Source organism: Bombus flavifrons, chromosome 1, assembly GCF_040668555.2.
Source record: "Bombus flavifrons isolate JBK064 chromosome 1, iyBomFlav1_principal, whole genome shotgun sequence".
Taxonomy (NCBI): Eukaryota; Metazoa; Arthropoda; class Insecta; order Hymenoptera; family Apidae; genus Bombus; species Bombus flavifrons.
Window position 1 is genome coordinate 16,983,991 of NC_138442.1, and position 18,019 is coordinate 17,002,009.

At 33.3% G+C, this 18,019-nt stretch overlaps 1 protein-coding gene across 1 annotated transcript in view; it reads left to right on the plus strand.

Moving 5' to 3' along the window:
- The window catches only part of LOC138179659 (protein cortex), a 251,392-nt gene extending 237,746 nt beyond the window's left edge, over positions 1–13,646 (plus strand). The window contains exons 2-8 of the mRNA XM_069112689.1: positions 3,977–4,192; positions 8,812–9,085; positions 9,529–9,684; positions 10,357–10,495; positions 11,020–11,227; positions 11,315–11,636; positions 12,659–13,646. Coding sequence (XP_068968790.1) covers positions 3,977–4,192; positions 8,812–9,085; positions 9,529–9,684; positions 10,357–10,495; positions 11,020–11,227; positions 11,315–11,636; positions 12,659–12,804 — 1,461 coding nt within the window. The 3' untranslated portion in view covers positions 12,805–13,646. The remainder of the gene's footprint in view (positions 1–3,976; positions 4,193–8,811; positions 9,086–9,528; positions 9,685–10,356; positions 10,496–11,019; positions 11,228–11,314; positions 11,637–12,658) is intronic.
- Positions 13,647–18,019: the final 4,373 nt, after the last annotated feature.

Sequence of the window (18,019 nt, forward strand, 5' to 3'; positions counted from 1 at the left end):
CGCGTGTTTAGCGCCGCGGGGCACTCACGAGCGGAAAATACACTCAGCGACGACAACTTTATTTTATTCAGCCTGCCCCGACGTCGATAAGAACGAATATACAAGGTGTCCGGTAACCATAAACGGCGTTACAGTCGACCAGGATATGATTACTCGCGCAGTGGTATGATGAAAATGTAGAGTAAAGTTTCTGTACACGAGGCTTCGGTTTCAAGAAGAACGATTTCGATCATCTGCTATTAATTCTAAATTCCAACTTGATAAATTTCTCTTTATGTCATTTGCTAAGTCAACAGTGTATTTTAGATATATTAATATTTTAGTAGTAGAATGGCGAAGAATTGAAATTAGTCGATATTCTTGTTTTCGACCAATTAAGAGAACTGTGTAATAATTATTTAGTTTAAAGGACATAACTGCGTGCGAAATATTATGCTTGACATTTTGAACTGTTTCTACATTGGTGAAATTAATTTTAAGAAGCGATACTTAATCTTATCATCAATGGAATTGTTTCAATCGAATTCAATAAAAGAGAGTAGTAGTATAAATCGAGAGAAAGTAGGATGAAAGTATTGATATTGCCCTTGTTTATTAATTCAAATGTGAACAGAAACAGAAGTTCGGAATCCAAAAGTGCATAATCAGAACTTGAGCTTAGTCACACACATACGCATATACATACCGAGTAGATTTTCAGAATCGTTTCTCTTGAAAACAAAGCCTCATGTGTGACAAATTTGTCTTACTTTTTCCACTTACTTTTTTATGAGGAATCATCCATTGCTTACTCGATGATGCCATCGGCTACTGGACACCTTGTATGCTATGGCTAAATACTATTCCAATGTTATAGCGTGTTTCATATTTAATTCATTATTTGTTCTATTGAAAAAAAATGAATCATATATAATTCAATAAAATAATATAAAACAAAAAATATTATGAATCTATTATTTCCTTAACAAAAGGAAAGGAACTTTTGGAACAATCTAATACATACACGTGTACATGATTTTTGGCGCTGTGGATAATAATTCACGGTTTGATTTCATGGAATGGTTGGTTGTAAAGACCTGTGTCTGGACTCGTTAAGAGACAATAAGATGAATTAGGAAAATATTAGTTTTAATTGATTTCAAGAGCAGTTGATTTAGTTATTACTATTTGGTTGGTGCTTGCGTAATGTCGTTTTACTGAAGCTTCAATTTGATGATTTAGTACCCATTAAGTTATATTCTACTATCAATTAGCCATTTCAATAGTTTTGAAACCAAAACTTTAACTGGTGTCAATAATTTCTACAATTTTTTATCCTTTTCTAATTTTAAGATAGAAAAATTTCTTACATTGTCAAAGACAAAAAGCAATTGATGTAGAATTTATTACAGGAACGATGCAGTTTCCTTGTCGTGATAATCTTTAGAAATGTGAATTGTGTCGGGCCAACTCCCCCTTTGGGTTCAAAAATTACGCGAAGCCTATTCATATAGTATAAATGGGGTATAGCCTTAAACCAGTTTAGTAAAACTCGATTCTCTGTTAGCTTTGATGTCTGACCATAGAAATAGAGACTACAAGATTTCTTTCGTATTGCCTCCAGCTATACTATGTGCATTCAAATACGTTTCTAAAATTTGTATATCTTGAAAAATTGTAAAAATCATAAATGTTATCGCGCGTTATGAAACATTTGAGGAATAAATTTATTATACGAAATAAGCAATGCCGAAATTCCAAAAGGTTTTTCTTTCATAGCAAATTGTTGGTTATATTTATTATGCAAATTTTTGACCTCACAATATCGAGGAATTTAAATGATAAACAATGTAAGTGTCAGAAGCAAAGCTTTCTAATAAAAACAAGAAAACGTATATCACTTATATAATATAGTTTATCACTTGAACACTGTAGACCTCCAGTCTTTACAGACTTAACGAGAATAAATGGTAAAAAAATGTATTGTATTAGCTAAATTTATTTACTTCATTTCTTTCATTTTTCTCAAACACAGATTAATTAGCCTTACCTGTTGCTTGGATTTATAAGGACTCTTTCTGCGAGTTATAAGAGAAACATAATGTGTTCAAAATCTTTACGTGTACATCCCCATAATCCCCTAATCTAAATTTTATACAAACGTACCGTATGAAGTAGATGCAAAACTCCGAGTAGCAAAATTAACACAATTGCCAGAATTAGTTAAAGCAGCCGCCGAGTGACATAAATGACATAAATATGAAGAAATTCAATGTTTTTATAATATATGTATAGAGATAAGATTTTTCTATAATAACCCTAAACATATGGATTCTTCGTTTAAAATTCAGCCATCTCTGCCTATCTTTACATTAAGTTTCAAACCAGATAATACTGTACAAATAGTTTTCTCATCATTCTCGAGGATAACTTCACTTTCTGCGAGTGTCTTGATACTTATGGATACGAGCATATCTCTACCTCGGGATGCTTCTAAAAGCCAAAATATATCATTCTAGCACTTACGACTCTTTCCACCGTATCTCACATGGCACATATATGTTACCTTTCTTCTTTCTTCGACACTCGCATCTTTGATCGTTCCAACTCCTCGAATCAATTTCGCAGACTTGCCAACAAGGAGAAAGAAAGGATGACAGAAAGGAAAGCGAAGAAATGCCAGCGTATAACCAATTACAGTAACATCCTCGAAAGAAAACCGCATGACGTAGAACCAGAAGCGAGGAGCAATAAATCGCGATACAGACGATTTAAATGGACGATCGTTCACCGTTACGGCCGAGAGAACGGCCTCAAGGGAACGCCATCGTAACTCGGAATTAGGATGCCACCTTTCTGCTTTCCCGTTTAAAGTATCGTCCCGGAAATCCAAGGCAGAAGCGCGTTGCTTGTGGCCGTTCGTGCAGCAGAAGAAGAGCCAGTATATTTATAGGAATTTCTCGCGATAAGTCCAGAACATCATGCACGGAGCCTAACAAACACACACTCAATCCTTTGGAAATATAACTTTGTGCATAAGTTATGGTCTTCATATTTCATTAACCTTTGTCGTGATTTTTATCACGTAATGATGTTTGGTATATCGCGATTTTCGGCCCCGAACGCATAAATTTCAAAATTTTCCTCTTGGCAAAAATATTGGATCTGCGATTGCGCCCGGGCGAGCTGTTTTTAGCGAATTTTAATAAATTTTAGTGAACGATGAAGGCGATTAAAGAAAAGAAGTTTAGATTTTATATTTCACACTGATCAATGAGGGAAAATCGAAGTCCAACACGAACATTAAGGAATCGATTAGAAAGAATAAGAAATTCAAACCTGTTCGTACGTGGCTGAAAATCCAGTAGACAAGATCAGGTTCAAGACCCAGTTCTATTTGTCATTCGTTTGAAACCAGATGTTCGCTGGGGGTATAAGGCCTGCTCAATATAAATATTATCCCTTCGTACTTCACTCCACTAGACGTACATAATGCTAGTAGCTCAAATTATTTTGCCAAAAGTCCTTTATCTTCGTACAATGATAAATAAAATGTTGAATTTTACGTGTGACTTAATTTGTTCTCTTCTTATTTGAAGAATCTATGAAAAGGTATAGGATAAGGGATTCAACAGCAATATAACGATCGATAAATTTTAATATTTAAATAATATTTTCAAAGAGCGTTTGAGGTTTATTTTAAAAGATTTTATTTTATAGTTTTGCATTGTATTTTTCGTTCTAATAATAAGACATTAAGAAAATTCAATTAGAATTATGGATAGATAGTATTATAAGATTGAAAATATGAATTGAATTATATTATATTCTACGGATGTATCTCATTTATAATATTATTTAGAATTTTCTATTATATTCTCGAATATCTATATTTTAGTCATTAATTGTTTTTATGAATATTTCTTACATTACAATTTTATTGTTATTAATCAGAGTATAAGGTAAATTGTAAAGTAATTAAAGTTTTTTTTTTCAGAAAAATGTTCCGAGATCAATTGCCTTGAACTGTCCACCCTGTGATAAAAAATCTACTTCGCAAGTTGATAGAAAGTATTCATTTAAGTTTCCAAGTCAGGGTCATGCGGGAGATAGATTTATAAATATCAAATACAACAAGGAAGCTGCAAATTATCTTCTGACAAAAAAACCTAATAATATGTTGAAGGAAAATGAAATCGATGTGTTTAAGCAGGTAAGCTAAATTTAGTTACATTAATTCAATAATCTAACAGAAATAATAAATTTTATACTGATAAATTTTTTTAACTTGATTTATATGAAGTTACATAATTTTCAAATACAGTAGACCATGACCTTTGATAACTTCATATATTATAAGAATTCTACATTTTCTCTATAATAGTTTCCACTTTCTTTTTCACAGAAGGTAAAAAACATAAGGTTCGCCCTTTTATCAATTATACAATTAAATTTTTCTTAAAATTTTAAGCTCTTAAAATTAAAAAATCTACGTATTACACATATTTGCAACCCGCAAATATTTTCTATTCCAAGGAATTAAATACTACGAACACTAATATTATTATATCGTTGAACTGTGAAGTTTCAGAATAAAAAATTATTTAGTCACGTAAGTAGTATATACGGTATCTTATAAAGTACAGTATTGTACTAATTGTGCATGAAGAATCTTATTAATGTACAAGCTTCGCTGAAGTAAAATAATGACACTCTGACCAGATGTACTTCCAATTTGCACATATAATATTTTACAAGATTATTATGCAGAAACTATTCAATACGGGCGGATCTCTATGTTGAATATCCTTGATTCCCAAAATAAATGACTTAAAATACGTACCGGTTTTAAAGCTTGTTTACAGCATCGTCCGAAACGGTCGTATTACGTGATCTTAATGGATCCGAACGTTAGAAAAATGTTTGAACGGTAGTTGTTGCAACATCAAACATTGAATTAGCATAAAGGCTGTCCGGATGTAGGCGTAAGTTATCTTGTTCATGTTTATCGACGTAAGGGTATATAATCTTCGATAATTGATAGAGATAAGATCGAAATCACGGCGGAGAAGAGACTCACTACACGGAAATTACTGTTCTTAGACGCCGAGAAAATAGTTGAAGTTTCACGGGAATAAAAAAGAGGATAAACGGAAAAACAAAGAACTTCGTCCTTATCTTCTCATAATTCTGAAAGTATCGTGTTGTCCCTCGTGGTGTGTAAGGACTTCCAACAGATAATTTTCAGAATGAATATTTATTAGGTCGTACCACATAATCCGACAATAGGATTTGATAATACTAACGCGAATTCGTCTCGTGAAAGTATCATAAAGGTTCAATGATGTCTAGGCCGGTTTTACACGCCTGTAGCGATACACATATCGCGAAATGCGTACCGTGTGAATGTCGCCATTTGTTTCAATGTTTCGCCTGACTTCTTTATAGGAAAAAACATGGTTGTCAAGATACACGATGGATACACGAAATGAGTATCGCGATACTGCGTTTAACCAGAATCGTCGTGTGAATGTTTCCATTGGTGTACATGAATATTCAGTATCTATCATACACGTATCTTCGCGTGAAACCGGTCTGAGATGTCTACGATGCTTTATTGGAAAATTGCTGCAAAATGTAGTATACACGTATACAATGTAGTATATAAGTCGTTTCGTAAGTTGTTTTATTTTGTTACCTTATCTTGTCAAAAATTTGGTATAGAAGTATAGGAAAGTATTCCATATGAGTTCAATCGTCAGTGTAATCTTTCCGCTTTTCTATCTCGCTTCAAAAAAAATTTATGGTTTAGAATTTGGACGAAGTTTCTCTCTTGGAACTTCGAAACGATGTTTGACATGTTTCTACATGCAGAACTTTCGGACAGATTAAATTATTATTCTCAGTTCTTATTATTTGTTTGTCTATTCTTACGAAATTCTAAATACTGTGGTTCTGATTGTCATTCTTCCATCATTCCGCTAGCCCTTTTGAAATTTTCCCTTATTAAAGATTTTATAATAAAGAGAAAAATCGAAAAGTAACGATATAATTTTTACGCAGGGCAGACAACGATATTTTATCGAATAATAAGAATGGAAGAATACGAGAACTTATGAAACGACCTAAAAGAAATTATAAAAATAGTATCTAGAATTTTTTTACCAGAAACATAATATTAGAAATTATAACAAAGAATTTCAATAATTATTAATAAAGAATTCCAAAGTTTTTGAAGTTAACCTAATCAGCAGGGAAATAAGTGACACGAACTTACTGAAAATTTATTGGATGATTAATATACAAGACAAGTAGAAAGGAAATATGAAGTTATAAAATTGATCGGAAAATTCTAATTAAACGGAAATCTCAAAGTTGGCTGAAGAAGTTCCAGGAATGTAATTTCCTGTGTGTAACGCAACTTCGATATCATTACTGTAATAACAGGCAGCAACATGGTAGCATAGTTTCCTCTGCCGATTTTCTTCTATCTCCCGTCCTCTTCTCCCTTCTACCTGTTTTCTTCTCTTACCCTGTCCGTTTGCTCTCCCTGCTTGATATTCGACCAGAGCACACTTCACTTTATCCTTATTTCCGTATAATGGATCTTTATCTATGAATATAGCTTCATTGATGCACACCGTTTCACGATGCGATTTATGGCGATAATCGCACGCTGTGGCTTATTTTCGTCTCATTTTAAAGATGAAGAGAGAAGTTACTGAGATTATTATTATTATAAGAGAGAGAGAGAGAGAGAGAGAGAGAGAGAGAGAGAGGAAGGGGGCGAGAGGAAGCTTGGAAATCTTTACCCTAGGGAATAGGGAGATTGTGTGCAATAGTGAGTTATTTAGAAGATTCAGATGTAGATAATGACGATGAGATTTTTATTTGATCATTTTCTGAATGACTTGTGAAAAAATAATAATCCGTTAACTAGGAAAAGCAGGTTAACTCGTTACTCGGTTTCCCTAATCTCGTGAAGATAATAATTTCATTATTTATGAATCTCCTACTTTTTTATGTATTACCTCGTTTATGCTGAAAATAAATTGGATGTATCGTATATGATATATGGAAGAATTAAAATCATCTATCAGAGATTAATTTGTTTTTATTAGCTTGTAACGTTGTTACAGGATTCTAGAAATTTCTACTTAAACGATGACCTGGTTAGCAGGTTAAAAAGTTTTTAAGTAGATGATAAAGTAGGTGGAATATGAGAAGAATTTCTGTTCTTGAGAGGCAATCCTGTAGGTTCGATCTTAAAGAGTTTGAAATATTATAGATTTTATGGCGTTCAATGTAAATGTTTCTGAACTCTAGAAGGGTTGAAATATTTTTGTCGAAGAGATTTCTGAAGATACTATAATAAACACATGATTTGTTGATAATTACTTAACCATAGTTTCAAATGTAAATTCCATTTTGATTTCATCGTTTAGTTTACTTTAATGTAACGTAAGTTTCCATTTTCGACATTAACTGACAATAAGTTTCTAAACGTCAGATTTAGATCTATAATTTATGAATTTATAAGATCTAACTATTTGACTTTAACAGCTTTTAAACTTTAAGATGAATGGAATATCTCAGTTTGAGAAATTTTTCGAAGTATGGAAAAATCATTTCTTCTAAGGATTCTAAATCAAAATTTACCACATTTCACGAACTATAAAATACTTCAGTGATAGAAATCAAATATATGATGAAACAAATGACAATTTTAAGTAATGTTAAATGTAAATGTTTAGATGGAGATTGAACGAGCTCAAACGTATACCGTTTCATTATCGCATTATACACAGTTCACTTCCGATAGTACGAAACAAGATCATTATCATGTCATTAAATCCTCATAATCGATGAATGTGTTATAAACGAACACCGCCACGAACTACGATGTCGAATCGATCGTTAGCGACTCCGATTGTTCGTGTTTAAAGACCTAATCGATCGATCGTAATTACCTCACGAGCAATAAATCGATTTCTAATTAAGATCGTGACGCCTCAGGAAAATGGGGAATCAACTATTATACACGTATTCTACACGTATTTAATTCTGATCATAGTACACTATTTTAGTCTCCACCTTTTCCGAAATTCTATGATAACATTTTTCAAGCTAATGTGAAACCTAATTATGAAATGGTAATTTGGATCTCAAATTATCGCTATAATACTTACCTCTAATCGACCATGTACTGAATTTGTTGTTTAAGGTCAACTGAATTGTCGAGAATATTAAGAAATTTTGTAAATTCTAGTTTGTTCTAATTTATATACTGTAAATTAATGTAATATCGTTATTATTACATTTTCAATGTTTATACGTTTGTGGGAAACGTAAAAACGAAAAATTGTACGAAATATACAAAATATAGAGATATATTAAATAAAATATCTCATTCTCATTGCAACGTGTATTTAGTGTGTGAAAAGAATCTTTATGTTTCTTTAGTCGTGTTTATAAAAATCGGATTTGCATAAACACCCACATTCTAGTCATTATATACAACTTTAATGTACATATATTTGATTTCTCTTGATCAATCCAAGCTGAAGCTTCATTTACAATGTAAAGTTGTACTGAAAGTAAGAATTACAAAAACGTTGTAAAATTCGCATTCAATTTACCAAAGTTCGTATTTTATCTTATTCCGATTGAAAATTCTCGTGTTGAAACCACGAGACGTTTCAAAAATTCACATTCGATTTACCAAAAAGAAAGGAAACGAAAGAGAAAATGTAGAAATTCACAGGAACACACAGTGCAAATTTTTCGCTGTCAAGTGTCGCTTAAGTCACTAAACCCTGACAAACGGCACAGCTGGAATCTCTGTCGGATAATTGGCGAAAGAAATTTATGCACCAATTAATGGCGAAAGAAAACGTAATACCAGGGCTGAGGCAGAAACAAGTGCTGCGCCGTAGCCACTTATCCTTGGAAAACAAGGTGCCTGGAAGCTTAGTAGGCCTACCTAAAGACCTGTGGGACGAGGAATACTTCAAAGATGGAATGTGGAAATCGAAGCCACGAAAAAGGCCTTTAATAGGCATTATGTATTCCATATTAAATACGCATGACTTCTCCACGTTATCAGGTAAGAATTCCATGGCGTATTTAGAACGTTTCCCATGATGTATAAAAATATGGTATGCCATCGTGTACTACCAGCTCCCTTCAATTACATGCAAAGTTGTATTTTAATCTTTCGATGTTTGCATTTGTATTATTATATATCTAATTACGATTTACGAATTATGTACTTAAATTGACTGCATTACTCTCATATTTGTCTTTTTATTTCGAAAATTTATGAACCTGCTTTGATACTAATGTTTTCCTTATTAACTTGTTTAATAATATGTCTCTCTGTTTATTAAAGATCTTGATTATGTACTCCCTAGTTTGTATGTTTTCGAGATGTTTATAGTACTCTATACTATAATATTATATTATTATATTAGATTACACTGTAGTATACAATGCACGGAATATGTTTGAGAAAATATATTGAAATTATGTTTATTCTTTGTTTTTAAGAGTACCAGAAACGACGAATTGATTGGAGTTCAGCAAATGCAATCGCAGTAGCAACTGATGATGTGGTGAAATTTTACAATATATTCAAATCTGATATTCTGGACTCGATACGCCTGAAAATACATAATGTTGATTCATTAAAATGGAATAACGCTGGTAGGTAACGCTACGCAAAATATATAATTACTGATGTGTTAAAGAATCTATTACGCATGTTAAATCTATTAAAAATTGAAAGCCGAAGCTGCCTACAATGAACATAGCTACAAAAGTATAAAATTAACGTATTTCGTTACGTTTTCCCGATATCGTTAGATACATATTTTTTTATTTACTTTATTATTGAATATCCGGACAAAATTAAATTTTTCATTATTTTAAAATAAATAATCTCAATCTAATACCACATTTAATTTATTATATCGATTGCGAATCTTAAAAATAAACGCGTTTGAGATTTTCTGGCTACGAACTAATCGGCTTACAAAATTCTGCATTCCTTTTCGCCATCTACCAATTGATATTTAGAAACAATATAGATTGAAGATTCCAATAAATTTGAAAAATTCTCTATAGTATTTCAAATATGATATACCATATTCGAAATCCATTATTCAAATATCCATGGACTTGCGAGTTGTAAGTTATAACGCTATAACAAAATACTTAAATGGGAAGTTAATATCAATTTTTAAATTCGTCAATCCATAAACGAAGAGATCGTGTCTACATTAAAATAATTCTAATTTCAATTTTTGCATTGCAAAAATCAATTATTGTAATTAATATTGACATTATCTTACAAGAAAATTCTACATTTCTGTCCAGGTAATAAATTGTTGATATGCACTCCGTCGTTTGTGAGACTGTACTGTACAGATAGGCAGAAGACGATTTGGACGACAGCCACGTGCGATAGTGACGTGACTTGCGTCTGCTGGTCTAAGAATGACCAACATGCCGTCACGTGAGTAGTATCTATCTATACAGAGATTTGTGGTTGTTGCATAAATATAAGATAAACACGAATGACCATTCATCATCGAATATCATTTCAATCTATTAACGACGTTTTATTACGATCTGATCTGGCTTGATAAATGTCATTGATTTACTTACCACAATTATGTACTTGTCGATCGTCTGCGATCTCGCGTCGCCTCGCCGTGAGCCACTTTTTAATTATTCTATTACTTTGGCGTTAACATTGCAATTTATGTTCGTTATAAAATCTAATAAGTGAATCGAATCTTTCCCTGGGTCTTATCTTTCTACTTGTGTTCATAAAGATATGAATTTGCATAAATCTACTTATAAATCTACTCAATCTTCAATTATTATTACAATTTAATGACCAGTTTAGTAGGTATTTCAATAAGTTAACAAAATTCAGAGTGCTGTCTTTAGTGTGTTTGCTTTCATTTATATTTCGTTTGTAATTAGCTAGAAAATGGATATAAATTATATGTAAATTTCTTTAATATTGCGCAGTGCTGACCGAAGTATGATCACGATATATTTAGCTCAGGATGGCAAGGTCGTTAATTCATTCCCCGCGTTTTCTTCAACTATTTTAATAATCGCATTTTCGTCGAATTATGGATATCTCGCAACTTCGGCGATAGAAGGGAAAGTTCGGATTTTCCAGTGGCCAAGTTTGATCGTGCACATTGACATTCTTTACTACGAGCCTATTCTAGTAAGTCGATATCTCTCATTACACACGAACACTTTTATTGTCTGCAAAGTTGGACACTGTTTAAAATGAATTATGTACTATATTCAGGCTTTAGCTTGGCACCCGTACGAAAGTGGTTTATTATGCATAGGCGGTGGCCTGGGTGACGCTTCGCTGACCCTTTGGGACATGAACAGGTTAAGTACACCAACTTATCGCGACGTCCGGTTCCAAGGTATCGTGAAGAATATGATATGGAATAAGCACAGTGGTGAGCTTGTCGTTCACTGGTCGTACGCGGAGCAGCATAATGAAGCATGCACTGCGATACCGGTTCTCGCGAGCCTCGATCGCATTGTGGACGAGGTACCTTTGGATAAGGAAATGCGCATCAACGCCATGATGTGGAACTCTGATCAAACGCAATTAGGTACGTGAGAATCCTCTCGTTTATTTTATTATTCGATGAAACCATGAAATCGTAATTGGATCTGTGATAAGTGCCACGTGTATTGAACGTAATAAGGGTTTCGGATTCGAAGCGTCTAGTGATTTATGAGACGAGAAGAAGATTATTAGACGTAATATGAAAATATAAAAATTCGTTAAGTCCCATGGTATCTGTACCTGGTGTTATTTCTGTAACTGAGATCGATCGTGATCAATTATGAGTTCCGTAGAATGCTCTCTGTAAGTACTATGCTAGTACTATGTCCTTTGGTGTTATATGATGTCCCTATGTTGAATTTGAAATATGTTTTTCTGTATCTATTCTGGTAGATAGGTTTCGAGTGGGAAGTATGATCATATCACTGCTTGGCAAGGATAACTACACAACTGACAAAATTTTTAATTTGCTTTTATTGCATACAAGGTCTACGTTATGTTTCTATTTTTATCATGTAACACGGTTATTTTATCATGATATTTATAATCAGTTTTCCGTGAGAGAGCAGTTACGTTAAAGTAATAAGGCCTGCATTTAGTATTTTCAAAAATATAAATTTTGAGAAGCCTCTCGTCTGAAGCTTTCACATTTTTTGAGTTGTGACATTATCAACAGCGTATAAAGCAGCGATATGGAGAGTTCTTAGTTTGAGCGGTAAATCATTGGTTTTTATACTGTTTGTTTAGTCAAGTTATTTTGTGGTTTTAAGAATGCAGTTGTTTCTGTCGAATATTGGTACATATTTCTTCACAAGAAGACTTAAGAAATTCGTTGAAAAATGTTAACAGCCAGGAAGCTACAAAAGTTTCGAAAACATGTGTTTTTGGATAATGATTAAAGAAGGAATCTAACAATTTAATATTCTGTAATTTGTATGTTTTTGTTCGTAGTACTGCTATGTAGTTTGTGAACTTTGTGAAATTATCGTACCTCCATTCTTACGTAAATTAAAAATTCTAATGTCATCAAGGAAATTAACGAGTGAATGTACATATTTTTTTTAGCTCTTCAGTCTGACGAATCTTTAATGATATGGAATTTTTTCGGTAACGATCGCCAATATTCAAGATGTAGGACACAACGCAAACATATACAAAGTGATACAAGATCTACGAATTTTAAAGAATTTGAATACTATAATATACGGTAGAACCGACGTATTCAAGAAATTTTTTAATATTCATAAAAAATTATTAGAAATATTTAAAAAACTTACTTATAAGTAAGTCAAAACTTAACTAATAGTCGTGACTACTAGCTTTTAATATACTTCATATAATTCGGTATTTTGTCCAATCTTACCACCTTTTATTTTAATATACAAATATCATGTATTTCGTTTTTTAACAATTATAGACTATAATCATTTTTGCACGTATTGTAAAATGTTGCCAAATCTCGAATTATTGCTACAATTAAATTTTTTAAATATCAGTCTATGAATGTCCTATTTATTGCTGCGATTACATGATTTTAATTATAATTATTATATAATATATTTAAAAATAGATATTAAAAGTTAGTAATTCTAGTGAAAAATAAAGGTAAAGATGCACTGATTTTTAGTGTTTGTTGTAATGTTTGAAGCACTGGATGCACTTTATATTCTAAACCAAGGACTCTTTCTTGAAATGAAATTTATAAAGTTTCATGTTACATTGAATTATGTGATTATGTATGATAAAATTAATTATTTGGATACATCGGACCTACTGCATATCAAAAATTAGTAAGAGTAACGGGTAATGTCGTGAATCAAAAATTTTTGTTTTATAGAATTATTTGTATCTCTCGACATTTAGTTTCATACATAATTAATGTAATCAACCTATGTTGAGCAAAATCCAGTTATTTGAAAATGTAAACTAAATGAATTGAAATCGTGCTTTCCTTGGCATACGCAGCATTATGGAATTATGTAATTTATTTTATAATTATATGACTTACTTTTCTTTGTTGATCAGAAGAAAAAATATATATATTCTATTAAAATTTCATAAGTTTATTTCTAAAAATCTCTTTATGTTTACCTATAAAACAATTGAAAAAGCAAGACACTAAAAAAATATAAACGCTAACTCCAAAGATACATACAGCAATTACAAAAATTTAGTTTCCTATAAAATTTCCATCTATAAAATCGAAACGCGTAACTAAACGCTATCTAGATAGAAAGAACAAGTACGGTCGTTGCAAAGTACAAGTACAGGCCACTTTAAATTAATTTCACCAATTAAGTTTCAAAAACAGCGAACAACTAAGATAATTAGATACCCTTCTTACAATTACCTATCCGAACCACTCAACCATGTTATAATTTTGTTTAAAAGAATCTTTTTCATGCCACTAACATTGTATAACATACTGTTCCTTTCAAATACATCGACCGTTTGACCGTATCTCTATCTTCACAGCTTCACACACAAAGATCCCATATCATCTTCCTATCGTATCACGAGCTACACGTTTCATCATAACGTCGAATCATTTCCAACGTCGCGATTGAGAGAATCGATGAAAAAGGAAGGAAAGAATAAAAATCACGCGAAAGTCGTTTCGCAAAACGATTATAGCGTGCCAACGATTAAGGACGATTATGATCGAATCACGCGCAATTTAAATTTTTCCGGGCCCATTGAGAAGCAGGTTTATCGATCGACCGGAAGATAAGCCGGCACAATCTCGTGCTAGAACTGTTAACGACCGTCTGGACTATCATCAAATAGATTTTCACGTTTCGCCACCTTTGGCAATTCCCGTCTAAATTACACGATTATCTTTCGGCTACTACTTACACAAGAAAAGGGAAGGGTATGTAGGCCATTTTGCGAGCAACCACTCTGGCAAATGCCGCGTAATTATGGTTTTGTATAGTTCGGTAGTTTTTTTCAATTAAATACTGTCTCCTAATTCCAACTTAATGCCCTAAAAGAATTACAGTAAAGAATTTACAAGATCGTGTTATAGGAGAAAATTTATTTGTAAAAAGTTGAATATTTTCCAGAAGACTCAAGTGCTATAGTTTCGATGTCATAAGCTTTTTCTCATAGATTTATTTTACAATTGGCATTATAAAATAACTCTTCTTTTACTTGGTGTTTTAACCAAAGGTGAGGAAATGGGAAGGTGAAAGGCAATTATTGCAGTGCATTCATGGCTGAATAAAATTTGATTTATTGAGATTTCCTATCAATTATAATAAATCTTCGTCGACTACAAATGTATGCAACGATAAATCCTAAGAATCAGAATTGGTAGTTCAGGTTTGAATGGATACAAGATTTGGCAAGAAGAAAATACACATTTAAAAGATTAAATAAAATTATGGTTGTTTTGCAGCCTGATAACTGCGAAAAATTTCTATATATAAAATCGCTATAGTTGTACTTTTGCAAATTATACTGTTTAATTATATTTATTACGCTATTTTGCAAGGGCAACGCTGTAATAAAAAACGGCTGCTTCATCCCTCTTTTTAATACTAAGGATATAACAATTGACTATAAATCTTCAATTTATTAGCTAAATAACAGAAGAAAAAAGCTGTTTCCATCGCCAAATAGGTAAGTAATTTATAGTTCTCTGCATCAAACTTCCTATTTTCTAAAAATTCAGAACAGTATATTTTTCTTATTTCTATCATCTTTCTAGAAAATTGACAACACTATTAATAGACTCCAAATACGATTTCAATTATTATCCCTCAATTGCACAAAGTTATGTACCTAGTATTCGAAAGTTTTAGTCGCTTAAGTTTAACTGTCTTACAATTTCGGATATTAAGTTTCGCGTTAACCCTGTAAAGACTTGCTGAATTTTTGAAGAATGTGTGGTAAAAGACGCTTTACATTTAATTAATTTACATACAATAAATTACAAACTCTACTTATGTGTAATTTATCTATTCTTATTATTTTCCATATTCTAGCGTTGCGTTAGCAGTCACCAACCTCTAAACAAAACCTATCGTAACCATCATCCTTCAATCTGTAACAACTTCCACCAATTTTCGTCGATCAAGCTAAATGTTCATCATCTTTTACAACTTACTCTTCTTAAATGAACAATTTCCACACGTCCATCGTCACCCATCGCGTCGCACCCAGCGGCAATCTCCAACAACTATTGAATTCTACTTTCACAGGTCGCATGTCCAGCGCGGTGTCTTTTTGTTCGTTACGTCGTCCACTTATGGAAATCGGGATTTCGTTGGGATTAAACGGCCCAGCAAGGACGCGGTTAATGGTCTCAAATTACCGTCCTCGCCTCGGCCCCCTCGCTTAACATAAAGTAACTAGAACAGACGCGGCATTACGGAGCTCGCGCTAATGCCACGCTGCTCGCTAATAACAAGCGAGCGGGACCGATGAAAAACCGCGCGACCAAACCAGTTAGCCGCCGCAGACCGAAGGAGCTTTAACGTTCCGCTCGAGCCGCGCTCAATCGTGTCCAATCGAACGATAAGTTAATCGATGACGGAAATCAGAGGCAGACGCTTGAATTATCGCTCGCGTAATTTGGCCCCTCCACGGTTGCAATTATCCGTATCTCTGATTCAACGATAGTTCAAACTTACGAGGATGATCGCCGTGATCTGCGAGCAAATTCGTGATGCAAACTTGCGTCAAGTTTTATGATGCGACTCGTGATTAGGGAATTGCGCATTTTTACGCATTTACGTGAAAATGAATTATCTTCGTTAATGTTGAAATTCCCATCGCATATTCTACCAGAGTACACCGATACTGTACAATCTCTGTCGCAGTGAAGTTAATTCACTTCTTTTTTTATCACAAAGGTGATCCAGCAGAAAATCCAATCAGCTCATCAGACCCGAAACTAAACCAAATTTCACCAAATTGAAAATTCAGTCACGAACAGTCACCCCATATTCTCACCCTCGTGCGATTGTTCCATATCGAATGTGATCCAGACCAGATTGAATCATGCTTGTTCGACGACAGAAACGACAAAAATTCGATTTCGCTCTGTATTCGAGTGTACGCGCATTTCTTAGTTAGTCGAAACCGTTAATTGGCCGACTGGACGCAGTGTTTATGGTTGGGCAGTCGTCGTAAAACGGTTGCTGATTATCATTACATACAATCACGCTTAGATCCACCGATACCAGCCTTCTCGAACGATATTTATTACCATAACCGTACCATAGCAGATTCTGGCTCGATTCGCCACTTTTCTTCGTCGTTTTCTCCGTGGCTCAAAACGAGAAGCGGTTCGCGGCGGATGTCAACCACTTTGAGTATTCTTTTACGTTCTACTCCCTTCCCTTCCGTTTTATTTCCTGTTGCTTTTGCGTCTCGATGCTCGGGATCCATCGTAATAGGTCCTTCGATCTCGTAATCGGATATTGAACCGCGATAAACAGCCGGCTGATTTACATCTTCCTCGATAGCCCGCGTAATAACAGTGCATCGTTGCTCGTCTTCGATTGAAATTACAACGGTCATGAGTTTTAAGGAGATTATTCTAATAATGTAACCGTATTGCCATTGCTGAAATCGAACACTGGGACGCTGCTCGGTGAGCCTGTACTTTCAATTTTCTCTTGCCACGATATCGTCGAACTTCTAAACAAATTACTGAATAACGTTCTCTCAACTTGCTTTTTTTTGTGGAAGAAGTAATGGAAGGTAAAAAAGTAAAATTGTACAGACAATTAGCTGTATTCTTTTTATTCAATCGGTGGAAGAAAGATTATTTAGTAGAATTTGAATTTACGTTCATTTAGTGAAATAATATCGTATAATTATTTATAAATTTATTGGTTATACTGGTTAATTTATGGTTAACATTTTTCGCAATGTGTCTACTCAGAAAGTATTCGAAGATCTACACATGAATAATACAGATTATCAAGTTTCAATCTGAGTTTTAGAATGTGTATCATGGCGAATAAATCTTTGTACCCGATGACTTTTGCGATCTCTTCGGAGATTTGAAGGGTCAGATGCGGTCGTAGAGATTGCGAGTTCGAAGTGCTGATTGATCCTGCGCATAGATACACTAAACCATCGGTCGAATTGACATCGACAATTGATTATTGTGGAATATTTAATGAGAAAGTATTGACTTACTAATTCTCTTTCGTAATTACATCTTGAATTATGGAAGCATTATATTTGAGAAATTAGTGAAATACGAGGAAAATAGAAGATACTGTATTTTGGATAAGTTCAGAATTTTCTTTTTTCAACGTAAACCAGGTTATTAAAATCGTACGTTTCATTTCCCTTGATTATTTACAAGTTATAAGAGAAACTTAAAATTAAGCTTAAAATTAAACTTAAAATTAAGTTAAAGAGAAGCATAAGAGAAACTCAAAATTACGATTTACGGAACACAGG